General features: G+C 36.2%; 2 protein-coding genes across 13 annotated transcripts; both read right to left on the reverse strand.

Moving 5' to 3' along the window:
* On the reverse strand, window positions 8,560-17,089 carry LOC109726649. Of its 8 annotated transcripts, none has more exons than XM_020256439.1 (5): window positions 17,061-17,076; window positions 11,909-12,431; window positions 9,978-9,983; window positions 9,260-9,353; window positions 8,774-8,942 (listed from the first exon to the last, which is right to left on the reverse strand). In XM_020256439.1, exons 2-5 carry the CDS (start codon window positions 12,379-12,381, stop codon window positions 8,874-8,876), a joined length of 642 nt encoding a protein of 213 aa, XP_020112028.1. In that variant the 5' UTR covers window positions 12,382-12,431; window positions 17,061-17,076; the 3' UTR covers window positions 8,774-8,873. The 8 variants fall into 8 exon arrangements, with proteins under 8 accessions (XP_020111990.1, XP_020112000.1, XP_020111981.1 ...); XM_020256431.1 differs by having other exon boundaries at window positions 9,260-9,298; window positions 9,923-9,983; XM_020256449.1 differs by lacking the exon at window positions 9,260-9,353 and having other exon boundaries at window positions 9,923-9,983.
* Window positions 13,811-17,073, reverse strand: LOC109726633 (plant intracellular Ras-group-related LRR protein 4-like). 5 transcript variants are annotated; one of them, XR_002220580.1, is made up of 5 exons: window positions 15,884-17,073; window positions 14,835-15,748; window positions 14,580-14,746; window positions 14,300-14,441; window positions 13,811-14,198 (listed from the first exon to the last, which is right to left on the reverse strand). XR_002220580.1 is itself a non-coding variant. In XM_020256385.1 (4 exons), exons 1-3 carry the CDS (start codon window positions 16,473-16,475, stop codon window positions 14,603-14,605), a joined length of 1,644 nt encoding a protein of 547 aa, XP_020111974.1. In that variant the 5' UTR covers window positions 16,476-17,073; the 3' UTR covers window positions 13,811-14,441; window positions 14,580-14,602. The 5 variants fall into 5 exon arrangements, 4 of the variants coding, with proteins under 4 accessions (XP_020111974.1, XP_020111955.1, XP_020111964.1 ...); XM_020256385.1 differs by having other exon boundaries at window positions 13,811-14,441; window positions 14,835-15,742; XM_020256366.1 differs by lacking the exon at window positions 14,300-14,441.

The raw sequence follows: 18,757 nt of genomic DNA on the forward strand, positions 1-18,757 counted from the left end.
CACTTCCTTTCAGAGAAGAGGAGAAGAAGAAGAAGGAAAAAAAAAAAACAAAACCCAGAAGAGGAGCTTGGTGACACTTGTGAGTTGTGAGAATGGGGAGGAGGGATGGAGCTAGGAGGGAATGTATATAAGGCCAAGCACTGAAACCGAAGAAGAGCTTCGTACGTATAGCTAGGGTGTAGCCTTGCAGATATTAGCTCTTGAGTGGGTGTGAGGTTGAAGGCCGGTGAGGGCCTATTTGGCTCCTCTTTTTTTCGTTTTTTTTTTTTTTTTTTTTTTCACTCCAGCGTCAGTTGTTTCCAAAATGATATTTAGCATCCTGAAAACTCTTTATCTTTGCTACGGCGCTCATAAAGCAAAATTTTGATTTTGAGGCCTCAACATAGAATCTGAGTTAGAGCTTCTAATTTTGCTTACCAAAAGTTGTTAGAACGAACTTGATATGGAGATATATATATATATATATATATATATATATATATATATATATATATATATATATATATATATACTGCTTATAATAATACTAGCGAAATAGTATTTTACGAAACAGTACTGGATACACACACCTTAATTACATGCAACAGTATCAAACAGACTCGTTTACAAGATGTTTCATTGCTTTGGGCCCAAAGGTACCTGGAATGGATCTGAATAGGAAAGTAGATAAGCCAGAAAAAGGGCTGCGTGAGGAGTAAATGCGGAGCTGCTGGGTTCGGAGATGAATGCGTGCGTGTGTGAACAAATTTGAGGCCACCGCCAACCAGTACATAAAAACAGTGTAGGATTTCCATCCAAGGCCAGCTTACCAATTGTTGCTCCTATTACTGCACATCTTTACCATACTTCAAGTCAAGAAACTATGTGGTATTTATTGTTCCTACAAGATTGGGTACTAGTCCTTTGGGTTCACCTCCTTGTTTGTTTGTGAGTGGGGGGAAATTAATTAAGTACCCTTTGGCATGCCGCATGGTAGATTATATAGAAGCGATGTTGGAGAACAGTTATCGATATTTCTATGTATACAGAGGTTTTTTCGTTATTTGCTGGGTTATATTTATTAACGAGAAATACTAAGTCTCCAACCCAAAAGGGGTTGGGATATATAATCGTACTACCCTCCATCTTCGGATTGAGCCAACACCTTTAGATTTTTAGTATTAAAAAATATATATTGGAAAATTTGGTAACACTGAGTGTGGTAAACTTGGATTTTAGATGATCAAAGTTGTAGGATTACAACCAAAAATGGCTTATAATCCTTGCATTGCTCTTTATTCAAAATCAAGTTGCGAATTAATTCACATGCACTTCAAATAAAAGTTGTTCGACAAAAGCTGTTTTGGGTCTGGAGAAATTCAATTACTTATCCCTCTTAGTTGAAGTAGAAGCTTCAAATTAAAATAAAGCTTGCTTTTTTGGGCCCATAGATTCATATTAGCTTTTTGTCGTTGAGTTGTAATACCCAGCCATATGTTTTTGAGATAGAATACTGTCTCTAAAAATGGGCCAAATAGCCGATAAATTGAGCACATTGTTATTTGTACCCAAATTTAAATATATATTATTAAATTTTTAAGCCCAGAAAAATGCCAATGTCTCAATTTAACAATTTTTGGCCATTCATATATAATCACCTACCATGTTAGTGCCCTCGAAAAAAGAAAAGAAAAAACTTGTTGCCATTCAAACTCGCATAAAATCTATGTCATTAACTGCACAGTGGAAAGATATATAGTGCATAGTTATTTTGTTAATTAGTTGGATCATCAACAAGAGAAATGCCAAGTTCACAACTATAAAAAGGGATTTTGATCGACCTTAGAACTCATCCCAGAGCTAGGTAGGATTTGGTCAAACCATTTTTAGTTTTTAATATTAAAGAAATAATGAGCGATATGACTAGGAGAAACAGTTGAGCTCATAAGATCACGGTGGTGTTGGGGGATTAATTAATTACAATGCTAGCTTTTCTTGTTGTCATAGATCGAATTAAGATAACTTCACTGATAATTAATGTGTAAATTAAGTTAGCACTTGATGGCCCTTTTCGATAGATGGGAGATAGTTCATATATAGGCATATTATACGACCCAACCCCCGTGAAAAGAATAATATGAATGCTCTACAAGATAATTAACTGTTCAAAACAGTTTACCTACGAAGAGAGCCCTATAGGAACTGCAGAGCTGGTATATATTTACAACCAAGAAAATAGATGTAGTACGCAAATTCTCAAAAAATTAGCTTGCTTACTGCTACGATAATTGTGAAAAGAATGACTTTCCATTTTCATAATGTTGCGCGCAAATCATATGCATTGGAAATACTAACAAAACGCGTTGTTGATTCTAGTTAATAATCGTACGTATCGTAGCTAGTAGTAATTTGTAATTAATTACTGAACCATGATCATCAATATACTCAACACTGTCCTTCATAAGAGATCAAGAGACATTTTTGATAGACCAAATATAATTTCCGAGATAAATGAGCAAAGGGTTTTCTTTTAAGCACGCAATGTCTATATATATAGGTTTTAGTTAGATATCGTTATAATCTTAAACCTTCTTACTTCAAAGATTGATACCGACCATATATCCATCTTCATAGGATAAAACAAAAAGAAATTTCTCATGTGTCTGAAAAAATTGCTCTTGCAAAATTGCTGCTGAATATTGCTAATAGGAGTAGGGCTGCTGTACTCTTAGGAGAACAGAGGCTTCTGTGCGCTTAAGTCGTTTTTAATGATGAAATTTTAGAATCGACGATTGAGTTCATTAAATTTGAACTAGAATATTTAAAGTATCTAAACAATAAATTTTACGATTTTTCGATATCATTAATCTAGTGATCGAAAGGGTTTAAAATCAACGGTTGAAAATCAATATCTCATAAAAAGTGGTCATATAACACTCAAATTTTTTATCAGAGATATTAATCTTACTGTAAATAGTATAAAGAATTTTCAATCAAAATTTAATTTGATTTAGATAATTCTACACCGTTAAACTTACAAACGATAGATACCAACCATTAAAAATTATTGGTTTTGAACTCGTTCGATCGCTAGATAAATAATATTAAAAAATTATAAATTTTATTTTCTAAATACTCCAAATATACTAGATCTTGTTTAACGGAGCCGATCGTCGATTCAAAAATTTAATGATCAAAATCTGCTTAGGAGAATGCATGGAAGTCTCCGTACTCCTAAAAGCATAGCAGTCCTGCTCTTGCTAATACTAATTTAAGATTCGAACAAAACAATATCAAACAATTACTCATCTTCACTTGTCATCTTTAGAACTGATCGTTTTCTTTTTGAGAAAAAGAAAAATAGCATGCTATCTATTTTTTTAAAAAAATAAATTTATCTAAATTTAATGTGAAATAATTAAAATTTAAATTTAAAATTTTGAATATTATCTATCACTTTTTTTTCCTTTTTTTCCACTTGTGAGGAGGAACATTTTGATTGAATTACCTTTTTAAAAGTACTCTATGCACGGGGAGGAATTCTACACTGTCACACTTGCACTACGTCATTAATAATAAGCCAATCATATTTTTTCTTTTTAAATAAAAGTACAATAAATATATTTTTTTTACAATCATGATAAAATATATACCTCTAAAAAAATGCATTTGATTGATTTGTTACGGTGCGTCAATATACCAGTTGAGTTATAGAATTTTTCCTGCATGGGCCATTGCCACCGCTACATCTTTGTCTCTTCCTTTTCGTACTGCCTAGTGATTTGACATAGAGGTAAGTGTACACAAAGCGTCCTATTACGTCCCCTCTCCCACTTCTAACTCTATAGAAGACGTGGAGAGACACAATAGGGGCCATGCATGAGCTGCATAGCGCTAGGAGTTAAAGTATTTAATTTATTACAAATACACACACATATAAAGAGAACTGTGCTACCATATATATTTTTTTAAAAGTACAGAAAATGATTGATTGTTGTAGCTTTTAAATTTTTAGATTACAAAATTATAGTTAAAATAATAATAATTTTCTACAATTGAGTGAATGCTTGATCAAATACTATAATTTAATAAATATAACTAATAAAAAAATATATTTAACGGTGAAAAATATTTAAATACCAATTAAGTATATAGTATTTTTAAAAATATGATAATGGAACTCCCTGTGGGGCATTTATTGGGGCCGTTTTATGGATAGAAAAGGGAAACTGCTCTCCTCTTGAGTATGCGGGAGTTTTGCACGAGTTGGGAAATAAATTTTCCGTGGTCGTACAGAATTCCAGCAGCTCCCGCAGTCCTCCCTCCGACAGCAAATGCCATTATTATATAATTATTATCATCATCATCTCCAAACCCCCTCCTAAATTTACCATAATACCCCTTCCCAAATTTGGAGGGGGATTTCACTCATCCTAGATTTGCCCTCCAGCTTTTTNCAGCAAATGCCATTATTATATAATTATTATCATCATCATCTCCAAACCCCCTCCTAAATTTACCATAATACCCCTTCCCAAATTTGGAGGGGGATTTAAATCTTTCTATATATAAAATTAATATTTTTCAGCTTTTAATGTTTTGGCCCTTGTGTAATGCTCTTTGAGTAGTTCTATGTTATTATAAAATTTCTCAAATAAATTTTACTCACACGCAATAGAACTGTAATGATGGCTAAAAAATATTAATTTTATATATAGAAAGATTTAAAAACTTTAAATTATTTTTTTTTGTTATATAATTATGATGATAACTGACAATTGTCACCAGAGAAGACAGTTGACACAATAATTCTGTACCATTAGATGAAAAAATTTTAAAAGTGTTTTAAAATTTTTAAATATTTCACAATATAAAATAAAAATTTTTAGCCATAAAATTATCAAATTAAGACTTAAAACGTTAATATTTAAGTAAATTTTTTAATATATACAATAATTACTAACAACATCGTGGAAATTAACCTAGCTACACTTTGAGATCTAGAGCGAGAGGAGAGCAGAGGAAGCAACGTCAGAGAGCTCATTAAAGGCGCAGCGCTACCTCTAATTTCGAAATATTTAGAAAAAGGAAAAGAAGAAAACGAAAATGCGTTTTGTGCAGTTCAATGAATCATACACATGATTAGACCTTTGGGGTCCACGCATCTCCTCCATGATCTTCTATCTTCTACTGCTCCCGCTCTAATTCGTACACGATAAATCCGTACGGGAAAATGATGTAATTTGCGAAGATAACTACGAGAAAATAATTTTAATTAGCATGCGCTTAAAACATACTTAATTATATATCGCTAGTGTGAGCAAGGAACGTAGTAGGGACCGTAGCTTCAGATTCGTAGGAAAAATCTCACCTTTAATAGGCTTTAGCTCAGCAACAGGAAGGCCTAGTCTAGAAGTACGCTGGTGCTGCCAAATACACCAACTTTTTTTTTTTTTCTGGGAGAGCATAAAATGGTTTTATTTTAATTTTTCCCATTTTGATTCTACAAAATAATGATAAAGCCCAATAAACATCAAACTCTTAAACTATATATTATCTATACAATTCTAGCCTATCAATATTATTTCGAAAACCTTGATAGGTATATAAAATTATGTTACTATACTATCGATAGTACCAAAAATTGAGTTTTCAGACATTTGATGAAAGAATGTGCGGTTAAGGATGATAGTATTTTTTTAAAGTTGAGTTGATAATTGGTTGAATAGTATAATACAATGGATGAAGACAATCAAAGAATGAATCTAACAATAAAAAATTGATAAAATTAAAAATTTAATACTGTTAAGAGTATAATAATCGGACTGTAGATATATTCTATATTATGAAAAGATTATTTACTTAGGCAGAAGCACAGGAGGAGCATAAGGGCAAAGAGAATAGAAGATGGAAATAAATGCCATGTTTTTCCAAAAAATAACATATATTATTTAATAAGGACTATCTCTCTCTCTCTCTCTCTCTCTCTCTCCAGAGAGAGATCTCAGCACCCACCCACGTGCGAGCTTACTACGGAGGGGAGGGCGGTGGGGAGCAGGGTACGTGTCCACTCCCTTCGAGGTGACGAGACGCGGCTCGTGCGCACGTGTCAGACCCCTACGTGCTGACGTGGCCGAGCTCCGGTCGAGGATTGGAGGAGAAGAGTGCTGCTTTTACGTGGGCCCCACCAGACATGACGTGTCGTTCTCTACTTCTTACAGGCTCCAAGAGTTGAAAAAAAAAAAAAAAAATCTGTATTGTACACTTTCACCCTATTATTAAAAATAAAATAATTGTATTTTTTTAAAAATATATAATAAAAATATTTTTTATATTTATGAAGAAATAGATAAATTCAAAACAAATTATCTAATTAAATCGAAATATCATGTCATCAATATAATTGGTGTAATCTAAAATTTTTTGGTTTCTTAAGAGTGAGTTTTAGGAGGGCAAATATCTAAGCCACGGCCGCCCCTCTCCCCCGCTCCCCGAATCCAACTAACTCCTTTCCCGCCATAAATTCTTCAACGGTCCATTTATTAATTGGCTTCCAAGGCCATCCCTTCTTTTCTTTTCTTTTCTTTTCTTTTCTGTCCTTATTTTCATTGCGGCTTTGCAAAATGCGAAATGTTCGGTCTAAACAGGTCGTATAATAACTAGAATTTCGTCAGATTAAGTCCAAATTATAGATAATCAAAATTAAGAACCCTTCTTTCTATCTCTACAATTTAAAATAGAGCAAGTTACATCGGACCTAAATGCAAGAAATGAGTAATAAATAATTGTACTAAAGCAGAACCAACAATTAATGTTCATATATATATATATATATATATATATATATATAGTCCGGCTGCTATGCTATTGATAGCACCAAGCACTTGGTGCTATCAAGTTTTCTGCCGTTAGATTAATTCCTTTGATTATTTTTATCCGTTAGATTATATTATTTAACCAACCACCCACTCAACCTTAGAGGGTCCGCATCATTCTAACCGCACATTTCTTAATCCAAGGGATAAAAAATTAATAGCACAAATAATTTGATGCTATTGATAGTATTCCAGCCTAGTTCTACACACACATATCTTCTATAATATGTTATTCTACAATAGGGCTGGAGTATAATATGTTATTCCACAATAGGGCTGGAGTGAGTACGTTGGATCAAAATAGGGTCTGAATGATGTTAGTTTTTGGTTGAGTTTGATGACGGCCCAGACCAGAGCGGACTTCCCTTTGAAGACGGAATTAGCTTTGACCTGATTCGGACAATTAGAACACAAATCAATCCCCTAATACCAAACCCAGTCTATCGACTCGGATTCCAACCAACATGATTGTTCAACCAAATATCACACCTTACTATCGAATGTTTCTTTCCCCCCTCTTCATCCCAGGTCTATATATATATATATATATATATATATAAAACAAGGCTGAAATACTATCAATAGCACCAAGCTATTAGTGCTATTAATTTTTTAACCTTTGGATTGAGAAATGTATGGCTAGNAACAAGACTGGAATACTATCAATAGCACCAAGCTATTAGTGCTATTAATTTTTTAACCTTTGGATTGAGAAATGTATGGCTAGGATGATGTGGGCCCCATAGAGTGAGTGGTTGGTTGAATAATATAATCTAACGGATAAAAATAATCAAAGTGTTAAATTTAACGGTGGAAAACTCGATAGCACCAAATTCTTGGTCCTATCGATAGTATCCAAGCCGGACTCTCTCTCTCTCTCTCTCTCTCTCTCTCTCTCTCTCTATATATATATATATATATAGTTGAGCTAGAATACTCTCAAAAATACTAAAAGGGTGGTGTGGTGCTTTTGAGTTTTTAATCATTGGATTGAGAGATGTAGGGTTGAGATGATTGTGATAGATGGTGATAGGTGATGGTAGGTGGAATAGTATTTGATCCAATGGGTATTAGTAATTGGAAAGTAGATTCAAGGACTAAAAATTTAGAAGCATCAAGAAATTAGTGCTTTTAAAAATATTCTACTCAATTATATATATATATAATATGATTGGTTTCATTGGCAGTATAATATATGAGGAGAAATACTTTCTATTATTATTATTATTTTAAAAAGGAGAATGAGTGCAGTAGAAAAGAAGAATAGATGCTGCATGTAGCTGGTGTCGTATACTCTCATTCAAACGTACGTTTTGAACAGTGTAGGGCTGCGCGATTTGATGGGGCTCCTTATTAACTTAGCAGGACATATATATATATAAAGAGAGAGAGAGAGACAGAGAGAGAGAGAGAGAGAGAGAGAGTGAGTGAGAAATGCATGGGGTTTTGGGCTGCATCTGTATCCTTTATGCATGTCAGAGACTCAGAGTCTCACACTCTCTCTCTCTCTCTCTCTCTCTCTCTCGTGCATGTGCAGGAAGAAGAAGAGAGTAAGATACATCGCGTTTGAGTAAATTTGTTATTTGCCATCATTTATTGGATCGTACACATCCTAGCGTCTGTCTCTTCCTTCTTTGGCTTCACCTCCAAGTAAAACCCCCACCCCAACACACACACACACACACACACACACACACACTTCAAATAAAAAAGAATTATTTACTGTTTTCCCTTTCTTCTCTGATCAGAATGGGATCATTGGGAAACTCACGATTGTTTGCTTCATTGAGGATTGAGGTCCAACTAAAAGAGAGAGAGAAATCGAATAAAATCGATCGTCTCCTCATATCGATTAATAATGTACAGCAAAGACAGAGTCCTTTCCACACTTGGGCCGCTGGGCCGTAGTGGTGTTGGCCTCTCAATTTCTCTCGCTTGCCTGAAAAACCGAGTTCCTCAGCCCCACACCAGGAGTCTGTTTTGTTTTGTCTGTGGCCTCGCTTCTCTCGTTGTTGCGGATCAGGATTCATCCGGTAAACTTTGGCGATCACCGACTCCCCAATTCGGGTCCTCACAAAAATCAAAGTACTGTTCAAAATTTAGAGCATTAATACGAAGATCTCTATATAGCTAGGAATAACTTTGAGCAAGGTGTTTCCAACAAGTTTTTTTTTTTTTTTTTTTTTTTTTTTGTGGAAAGGAATGCATAGAGAATTGTCTGTACGTTTCATTGAATGTAATAACAATTATATATAAAGTATAAATTATAACTGTTGGAACTGAGTAAACCCACATCAAAAATTGAACCCTCTAGTTACAAAAAATTGAACCACATTAGTGCCTCCCTGTGTGATATTCGAGCTAATTCCGATGAGTGCTTTTGCACGTATATAGATCGAACGAACCTGACCGTCAGACAGATTTTGGATAGAATAATGGTATACCAAAACTCTCGACCTGCAAGAGGCGAAGGACGAGGACGTTTCAGGAAGATGCGACNTTTTTTTTTTTTTTTTTGAAATGTTTTGCGTTTGGTGTCTCCTAATTGTTTAAATTGGTTCGAGAAATGTTATTGTAGGCACAGAGCATTGTTTTGTTCTTTGTCCAATTTTAGACAAGTGTAACATACGATCTTTTTATAATTTAGAAATAACTTTTGCAAAAGATTAACAAGATTCTTCTATGAAAGTTCATAACCTCTGTGATTGTCGAGGTGCGAACTATTCAGACATTGTATATTATCTCATACAACCACACTATCATTTTTCTTAGAAAGAGTTCCTCTTCCTTTTCTTTTTTTTTTTTTTTTTTTTTTTGTGGAAAGGAATGCATAGAGAATTGTCTGTACGTTTCATTGAATGTAATAACAATTATATATAAAGTATAAATTATAACTGTTGGAACTGAGTAAACCCACATCAAAAATTGAACCCTCTAGTTACAAAAAATTGAACCACATTAGTGCCTCCCTGTGTGATATTCGAGCTAATTCCGATGAGTGCTTTTGCACGTATATAGATCGAACGAACCTGACCGTCAGACAGATTTTGGATAGAATAATGGTATACCAAAACTCTCGACCTGCAAGAGGCGAAGGACGAGGACGTTTCAGGAAGATGCGACCCGGCCCTGAAAAGAGAGGGGATGGGAATATTTCGTCAATTCTTGGTAGCTTGGCTGCCAGATTAATCTTATAGGCAGCACAATGTTAGACCCAAATTCTTAGCCTCTTAGTTTAATTCTAAACCAAATTCCCATAAAACATCGTCTCTTGTGGTTCATAATACTTAACCTACTTTATACATATGAACGAAAGTGTTAAGACGGCACAGGAACCGGAAGTTCCAACTACCATTCCAGCTACTAAAAGATTATATTAAATTTGACGAAAAAGTTATCATTTCACCAGGCTAATATTGAAACATGCTTTTCCATTAGATTCGGCAGAATGTACGGACTTAATAGAGGCGTTGCTATTTTTTTCTTTTTTCGCTTTGAAAATTTCTTCTTTTAATTATTTATCTTTTGCTCGCAATCCGGTAGATTGTTGGACACAATTGGTATGATTAATCAGTTACTGTCGTCATTTAATTATTTTAGTTGGATAATTGTGCTCAAATTTACTTTCTACTTGTGTGTCCTATATAATTTAACTTCAACTTGGATAACCAAACTATTAATAGTCTTTTTTTTCTTTTTCTTTTTTTTTTGAGAGATATATAGGTAGCACGCTACCCGCTTCGTTTATTTCATTTAGAAATAAATTTAGTTGGAAATGTGAATTAACTAGGATTCGAATTTAGATCTCGAATACCAACCACCAAACCCTTTGCCACTTACTCTAGGGACGGTCGGTAACTATTAATAGTCTTAGTAGTTAGATATTCTGATTCTGACTATAAAGTCAGGAGTTTGAATTTCTTTTTTTTTGATACTTTTAGTTGATCTCTGTTTCTTTTGCCTCTCTATTTAATTTGTGGAAATATTTAGGTGGGTCATGATCATCTGTACGTATTATATAGGTGAATTACAGTTCAATTCACTTTGGTGCGAAATCAACAACAAAAGATTATCGAATGTAAGCAACGCAGAAAGGTAAATGGCAACACATTTAACAAGGATGCATCAACTAAACTCTTTATTAATATATATATATATATATACTTTTTTTTGTTTTTTCAAGTTTCCCAAATACTTATCAAGTAATGCGGTATTTTATTAGTGAACTCGACGACAATATAAGAGGACCACATCTACGCTACAAGCCACATGCTTACCTCTAACCTCGTTATATATATGGTGCCCACTAACCATGTGATGGATTTGACACCCTAATTGCTAAGTAGGGCATGCAATTGATACATACCTTTCTTTAAATAACATCATAATTGAAGCATATAGAAATTCGAACTATAATTAATATATATGAATTATCACATCTGCAAGATGTTATTTGCTCACCAACTCAAATAAAAGAAAAGTTCTTTGCACGTATACAATTAAGTTTCTTGAGAACGGACGGAGAGTGCAAAACAATAAAAAGGGTACTACTAGCTAGCTAGAGGGTATACAAACTAGAGTAGCAAATTATTTACCATAGAAACAATTACATCGCTTGGATCGCTTAATCAATTATAAGCTCGAAATGAATACAAAATAAATGAGAAAATATTTAGATGATTACCAGCTGCAGAGATCGAATAATTATGTTGCATGCTGGTCCTGGAAAGTACGTAATAGATCAGGTCCAGTTTAATTAATTTGAGTACTCTTTTACGTACCCTGGGAATTGAGGCAGCGTAATTCCATATCTTTTTCACACCATTTGCATTACAGTAGAAGCCATGCATCGGAAGAAGCTTATTGAATGAAAGAACGTATTCAAAATATATATATATATATATATATATATATATAACTAACTCTTGCAGCTATATATATGTATATAATGTTCTTCAATTTCCAGCAATATATGTATATATATTCTCAATATTGTTGCCGATTATTCTCGATTCCCGTCGTCGAAATTCTGCGCGTAACTGAAGGAATCGTACCTAAAATTGTGAGTGGTGGGCAACGTGTTCGAGCCGATGAGCTTCCGAATCTCTGCGCGCACCTTGTAGAAGAGGTGGCGCCAGCTTCCCCGGCTGTGGCAGCTGAGAATCGCGGTCTCCTCCTCGTTCATCTCAATGTCGCGGGCGAAGGCTTGCCTCCGCGAGAGGATCCAGCCCAGCCCCCAGTCCCACCACCGCCGCAGCGGCCCGCCGGCGAGCTCTGTGATGGAGGTCATCGACTTGGTCCTCCGAAAGGCCCATTCGGCCGAGGCGGACGATGTCGGCCGGATCTTGACGGAGAAAGAGGACAGCCTCTTTCGCAGGCCGATGAGGTGGTTGTCATTTTTCTTGTCGCTGGCGTCGTCGTCATTGTTGTTATTGACGGTATCCCTTTGATGTTTCTGAGATATAGGAAGGTCGTCTTTGGATGTCATGGCAGGGAAGAACCTGGTTTTCGGCATGTTCTCGAACATTGTCGATCGCCGCAAGCCGACGTCGTCTGAGAGAGAGAGAGAGAGAGAGACCTGATGAGTAAGACGAGAGAGGAGGAGGAGGCTAAGGGGAGAGAGTGAGATAGGAGAGGATAATTTGCTTCACAGCTTTGGACAGGCTGGTTTTATTCCTGCATGGGGTCGATAGAGCCCATGAGTATTCTGGATTTTTTTTTTTTTTTTTTTTTTGCTCTTTATGAAATGCTTTAATTTATCCTAGCTAGTAAAGAGGTGTCATATATATGCTGATTAAGTATCATCGTATTTGAACGGCAAGGCAAAGTCAGAACAAGAGCATTTTACTGCTTCCAAAATATATTATATTTGCCAAATAGTTATTAATAATGAAAGTTAATACTAAGATTGATAACATTCGTTGGTTTATGATGAGAATGAAAGGAGGGGCAAATTAAAAGAGTGTCCCGATTCCGAACGTGGGGGTCCAAATTCACTAGTAGGTTGAGCGGTCGCACTCTCTACAGGTGATATAGCATGCATCTCTTTCGATTCTCGGTCATTGCTTCCTCTTGCCGACACTGCCTCCAATAAATGAAAGACGTATCCATCTACCTCATGGTTTAGAACCATCATCAGCCCTTGATTTTTCAAAGATGTTGTAAATTAAACAACTGTGAAAATGGTGGACAAGAACAATTCTTGGTGATTACTGGAGACCAGTAAAAATCTATCGATCGTGGAACCAGACCTGTGCTAAAATAAGGCGCTCCATTTTTATTATATGCGTACAAATTGTTGCGAGTATAGCATGGATTTTGCAAAAAAGTTATTCCTATGTATGATTTGTTAAGTCATGCAAACAATATTACGAATTTCAAGCACCATCTTTGTAAGCCACTGATTGGGCCTCGTTCTTCGCGAACAGCCCATGGGTCAGAATAGCCATTCCACTGTACTGCTCTGGATCACCTGGAAAGGCCCAGTTCACATTTCCCCGGAGTCAATGTTTATCTGATTTTCCACATTACAACACCTTGACTGCGTAACGTATTTAGATCCTATTAACCTGTTCCAATAAGCCTATATTATTTACTCGAAATATTTATAGTAATTGATAATGCACACCACAAATGAACGCCTAATACATTTGAACATCATAGATAGAACCGCAGAAATATAGCCTGATCTCAGATTCAGACAATAATCGTTCGCGATTTAAGAACACCAATTTGCTGCAATGCATGCATTGTTTTACTCAAAAATAGAGGGAAACTTTTGGCTCAGTTTGAGCATGATTGTCATTAGCAGACATCGATGTGACTCAAAGTTGATAATCATTCATCATAATTATTGATGGGAAAGTGGCTAATTCCAGGGAATCCAATAAATGGAACAAAATGTAGCCCTCGAGGACCATCTACATACCATTCTTCAAATTAAAGTCCCACAGCTCTTCGACTACAATTTAAAACGTAAATAGAAAAATCACATTAACTACATTCACTGACAAAAGTGCATGGTAATGACCATAATAATAGTTCCTGGAATTGCTAAAATTATTATGTTACAAAGAAAATCAACTGAAAGACGGTGCAATGAATGAAATAAATGGTTTCCAATTTTTCGGTTGTTAATTGCCGGAGAAGTTAATGGTACACCTCAAACAAGTTCAAATATACCAGAGATGCAATGAACAAACAGGCCTCGGTAGCCTGGAGCGGAGATTTGGATTAGTTTACACACAACATCAAGGAAAAATTAGAATCACCACGCTGGTGATCAGCTTTACATTAGTCTCAATAGTAGTTATGCTTCTTGATCATGCCGTCGATCAACGTCACCTGCAATTTAGTTTGAACCTAACACTGTGAACAGAAGCGAAGCTCACAGAAAGAAAAAGATCACTAATGCCAAAACTAATAGCAGGATTTTGCATACATACACTGGCAAAATCATCTATTTAAACATACGCCTCTGTAAAATCTGCAAAGCTTTGTCCTCCTCTAGCATTCTTCACAGGGATAAGGAGGTTTTCAACTAAAAAGGAGGACTTTTAAGGATGGGTATCCTGCAAAACAGGGTTCCTTCAAAGGGAAATTAGGAAAATCCAGATTTTGCAGGGATATCTTTGCAGATAGACGATTGTGTGGGAATATAGAATATGCAAGTATCTCAATTAACAACACAGGTGAGAAGTTTGAAACTACAGATAAAAAGTTTACCTGATGAATTTTGCAAGCATAAATCAGGTTATGTTATCCAATCGGTCATGCTTTCTCTTGTTAGGCCTTGAGAAAAAGCAAAACTGAGCCCAACTCTTCTTAGACTTTATTGGCTGTAACTTGGTATCTCTCTTAGCAACGAGTTCAGTCATGTACTGAACAACAGCCTGCAGAACAGGCACATTACATTAATTATCGAGTTAGATAATAGATAAAACACAAAAAACTTCCCCAAGAAAGAACAAATCAAATTACCTGAGCACCCATTTCAGCTATATGTCTTGGTGGTACCTCCAAAGGGTTCTCTTCTGCACGAAGAATGCGGAGCCTCAATAACATTCGAAAAGAGTCTGGAAGAACCCTAATCTGATTGTTGCTTATATCCAACTCTTCTAGCATCTCGAGATTGCCTATCGAGCGCGGAAGAGATTGCAAATCGGCGAAATTATTCCCCAAATTTAGCTTGACTAGTGTGGTGACGAGGCATAAGCTCTCAGGCACCGATTCAAGTTCATTAAAGCTCACATCAATCTCCTTTAATTTTGGCAGAGAAGCCATCGTTGTTGGAAGCCCTTTGATATTGTTGTATCGAACAGATAAAATCTCGAGAGATTCGAGCTTTCCAATAGCTTCTGGAAGGGCTTTCAAGCGATTATAATCGGCTCGAAGCTCAACTAGAGAAGCACAATGGCCAATAGTATGCGGGAGTTCCTCAATATCATTTGTTTCAATGTTTAGCTTCTTCAATCGAATAAGATTCCCAATAGAATCAGGAAGTGAGAGGAGCTGGTTTGAGCTCAGGTCAACTTCTTCGAGCTGGACTAATTTTCCAAATGTGGAAGGCAATAAAGATAACTGATTCCCCCTCAGATCCAAATAAAGCAAGTTATGAAGATCTCCTATAGTATCAGGGAGTTGAACAATCCGATTCGAGTGAAGGTCCAGTTTGGTTAAAGAGGAAAGAGAACCGATAGTGGTTGGTAGAACAACAATCCTATTTTCCGATAGATCAAGAGAGATAAGATTAGAAAGCTTCCCTAGTGAGTCGGGCAACCAGTCGATTTGGTCCATCAGCTTGTTCTGAAGGTTGAGATCCCTCGTGCCTTTCTTCGCAGAGACCTCGATCAAGCTAGCTAGCTTGATAAGGCTCAGCTTCTCGCGATCTTCTCCTACATAACAAGTTACATTCAGTTCATAAATTGCATAAGCTGGTAGATTAAGAATTCTAACTAACGCAAAATACAACTTATTCATCAAAGAAGCTAATTTAGAGCTGATGGGTGAATAATTTGCTACAGACTCACCAGAAGTAGCATCTGTTCGGATTGTAGAATTCATCGACGAGATCCCATGCGAAGCATGGGACTCGCTAGCGATGCCATCTGCACACATTACGGACTTCGCCTTCTTCACATAGCTATCATCCCTCGCAACACGATCGGAGCTCCTCGCGACCTCTTTCTCAGTATGAAAAACAGGCGAAACAGTACTGGAAGAACCCACATCACTCTTCACTCCAGCCGCCGCCGCCGTGACGGCCACATTACTAGAACTGGAAGGAAGACAATTGGATGCTCTCTGAATCATTTCGTCGAACAGGACGTGGATGTTCTCGAGATCGAGCAATTTAAGCGCCTCCCTCTTCTGCTCTCTGCTGTTGAAGTAGACGAGATTCTTCTGCATCTCCAAGAGCACAAAGAAGAGCTCGTCGGGGATCCCGGGGCCTTTGCTCTGTCTCGAAAGCGATTCAACCCGGGCCGCCTCCTCCTTGTCCACATGGCGCACCAACGAAGCGGCGGCTTCGATCTCTTCGATGGTGGGCCGCGGCGGGAGGGAGCGGTGGAGCCGCATGATCTCCTCCACCACGGCGTCGACGGAGCGGAGAAGAGGACCCATTTCTCGCAATCGGGAAATAATGGAGCACAAGTAGAGAAGAAGAAAAAGGGACGAGGAAAAGGAAAAGCTCGAAGCTCACGGATTCTGGAGAAGAGAAACCCACATCAGAAAACAGCTTCCCAACTAAATGTCACGAGCTGCAACGCTGCTTTTCTCGAAGGATCTTCGGATAAGGAGGAGGAGGAGGAAAGGAGGATGGGAACACAACGCATCGTCTCCTCCATAGAAAAAAGAAAAAAAAAATCTCGAATCTTTGAGCCAAAATTTTTTAACAAAGAAGCGAACACAACGGTTAGGAATACGAATGCGACAAACCCAGAAGCGTCTCAGGGGAAATCCATGAATTCTACCTAAAATTCTCGCTTTTTTCTACAAAAAGGGAGAAGAAATAAGAAGCAAAAAGCGAAGAGAGGGAGCGAAATCCACAAGGTCCCAAATTTACCATCAAAACAACACGCACATAATTGGACAAAAAGATCCAACTTTTCGCATCAATCTCCCACGAATTGCGAAAATCCCAAACGAAGAGGCCAATTGAGGAGTGTTCTCAAGCAACTAAGAAGGAGAGAGAGAGAGAGAGAGAGAGAGAGAGAGAGAGAGAGAGAGAGAGGGGCAACATGGGAGGCAAACGCAAATCAGTTGTAGGTGGACCCTCCGGTGTCATGGATCCAGCAACATGCCACAGTGGCTTCCAGGGGCCATCATTTATTATTCACTTTCAATCTTATCCCCTGCTTTTTAAGGTTCTCTCTCTCTCTCTCTCTCTCTCTCTCTCTCTCTCTCTCTCTCTATTCCCTACACTACACTAGTGTAAGAGAAGAAGCCTAATTAATATGGGGCTAAGTCTAAGCCCAAGCCTTTCACGTGCCTATCTATGCCAACCACATTGTCGCACAAGCCACATTTCATCGCCAAAATAATTTTTTCTTTTCTATTTTTTATATTGAAACCACTTTAATCAATTATCTAGAAATAATACGGCAAAAATAAACTAAAAAGAAAACTTGCAGTATATAATTTTGTCGCCAATAATAATCAATAGCATGACCGCATGGGTGTTATTTTTCTTTTGTCTCCTCCAGTCAATCAATATAATTAGAGCATTATGTTAGGGTTATACAATTTTTAAAAGGTGCAAATTGTGACCTCCTGGTTCCTTTTTCTAATTCCCACAATTTTTTAGTGAAAATTATTAATTAAGAAAAAGGCCGCATGCGACTTTAGCCAACAGGAAAACGAGTTGAGGAGAATTGACCAAGCAACTTTAAGTTATTTATTTCTCAGTTTATGTTAAAAAAATAAGGTGAAATGTTCTGGATAATATTAAAATAGAGTTTAGGACAAATTATTGATTTATTCATGTGTGTGTGTATATATATATATAATATAGAATTATTATACTTTCGAAAATATAAAAGAATTGAACTTTTAACTTTTTAGTTTTTGCATTAAGAATTGTATGATTGAAATGATAGTAATTTCTATTAAAGTTTAGTGGTTCATTTAGAATTTAATGATTTTTATAGAAAAGTAATATTAATTCAAGAGCTAAAAATGACTAAAAGTTGATCCAAAATTTAAAAATTTGATAATAACAACTCCTATATATATATATATATATATATTAGGCCTAGCCTATAGAGACATAGAGACATTCCTTTTGGGGTAAATTGTATGAGTAGTTCATGTACTATGAAATACTTTAGTCTATGAACTTTTTGCCTAATAAATGATTTAGTCCTTAATTCTTTTCTCATAAAACGACTAAATACCGGCCGTCGCCCTTTTCCTGTATAATGAAAAGCATACCGGCCACCACCCTTTTCCTATATAATAATGGAAAGCATTATATAGGATTTTTAAATTGAAGTTGATAAATAAAATCTTATTAGTTAATAGAGAGAGCCTCGACTTGACTCTCGAGTCTCGAGTGATAGAACAAACAGGTAACAGTTGCTAGTCTCTGGCCTTCTCCATTGCTTAAACAGTTGCTAGCATTATAGAACGGTTCTTTTTGCCTGAACACTGGCCACCACATAATGACGTGTTTGATAATCTTTTTTAGACCGTTTGATTGCACGTAGTTATAATTATACTGCAGTTATAATTATATATAAATACAAATTTAATATTTAATTTAATGTATTTAATTCAAACTATTAAAATAAAAAATGTAGAAAGAGGCCCAATTAAAGTAATTCGAACTATATCCAAATTGATCGTAGTTCCAACTACAGCAGTTAGAGAAAGTAACTTTAAATAAAAAATATGCTTATCTCCTC

Source organism: Ananas comosus, linkage group 2 (assembly GCF_001540865.1).
Source record: "Ananas comosus cultivar F153 linkage group 2, ASM154086v1, whole genome shotgun sequence".
Taxonomy (NCBI): Eukaryota; Viridiplantae; Streptophyta; class Magnoliopsida; order Poales; family Bromeliaceae; genus Ananas; species Ananas comosus.

What these genes read in the sequence shown, in the direction of transcription:
- LOC109726633 (XM_020256366.1), bottom strand. Translation starts at nt 16,475, where the DNA reads ATGGGTCCTCTTCTCCGCTCCGTCGACGCCGTGGTGGAGGAGATCATG. An exon ending in CCGAACAGATGCTACTTCTG is followed by an intron (nt 15,749 to 15,883) that starts GTGAGTCTGTAG and finishes CTTGTTATGTAG; the next exon opens with GAGAAGATCGCGAGAAGCTG. An exon ending in TAGCTGAAATGGGTGCTCAG is followed by an intron (nt 14,747 to 14,834) that starts GTAATTTGATTT and finishes CCTGTTCTGCAG; the next exon opens with GCTGTTGTTCAGTACATGAC.
- LOC109726649 (XM_020256401.1), bottom strand. Translation starts at nt 12,381, where the DNA reads ATGTTCGAGAACATGCCGAAAACCAGGTTCTTCCCTGCCATGACATCC. An exon ending in CCCACCACTCACAATTTTAG is followed by an intron (nt 8,943 to 11,908) that starts GTACGATTCCTT and finishes AATTTTGAACAG; the next exon opens with TACTTTGATTTTTGTGAGGA.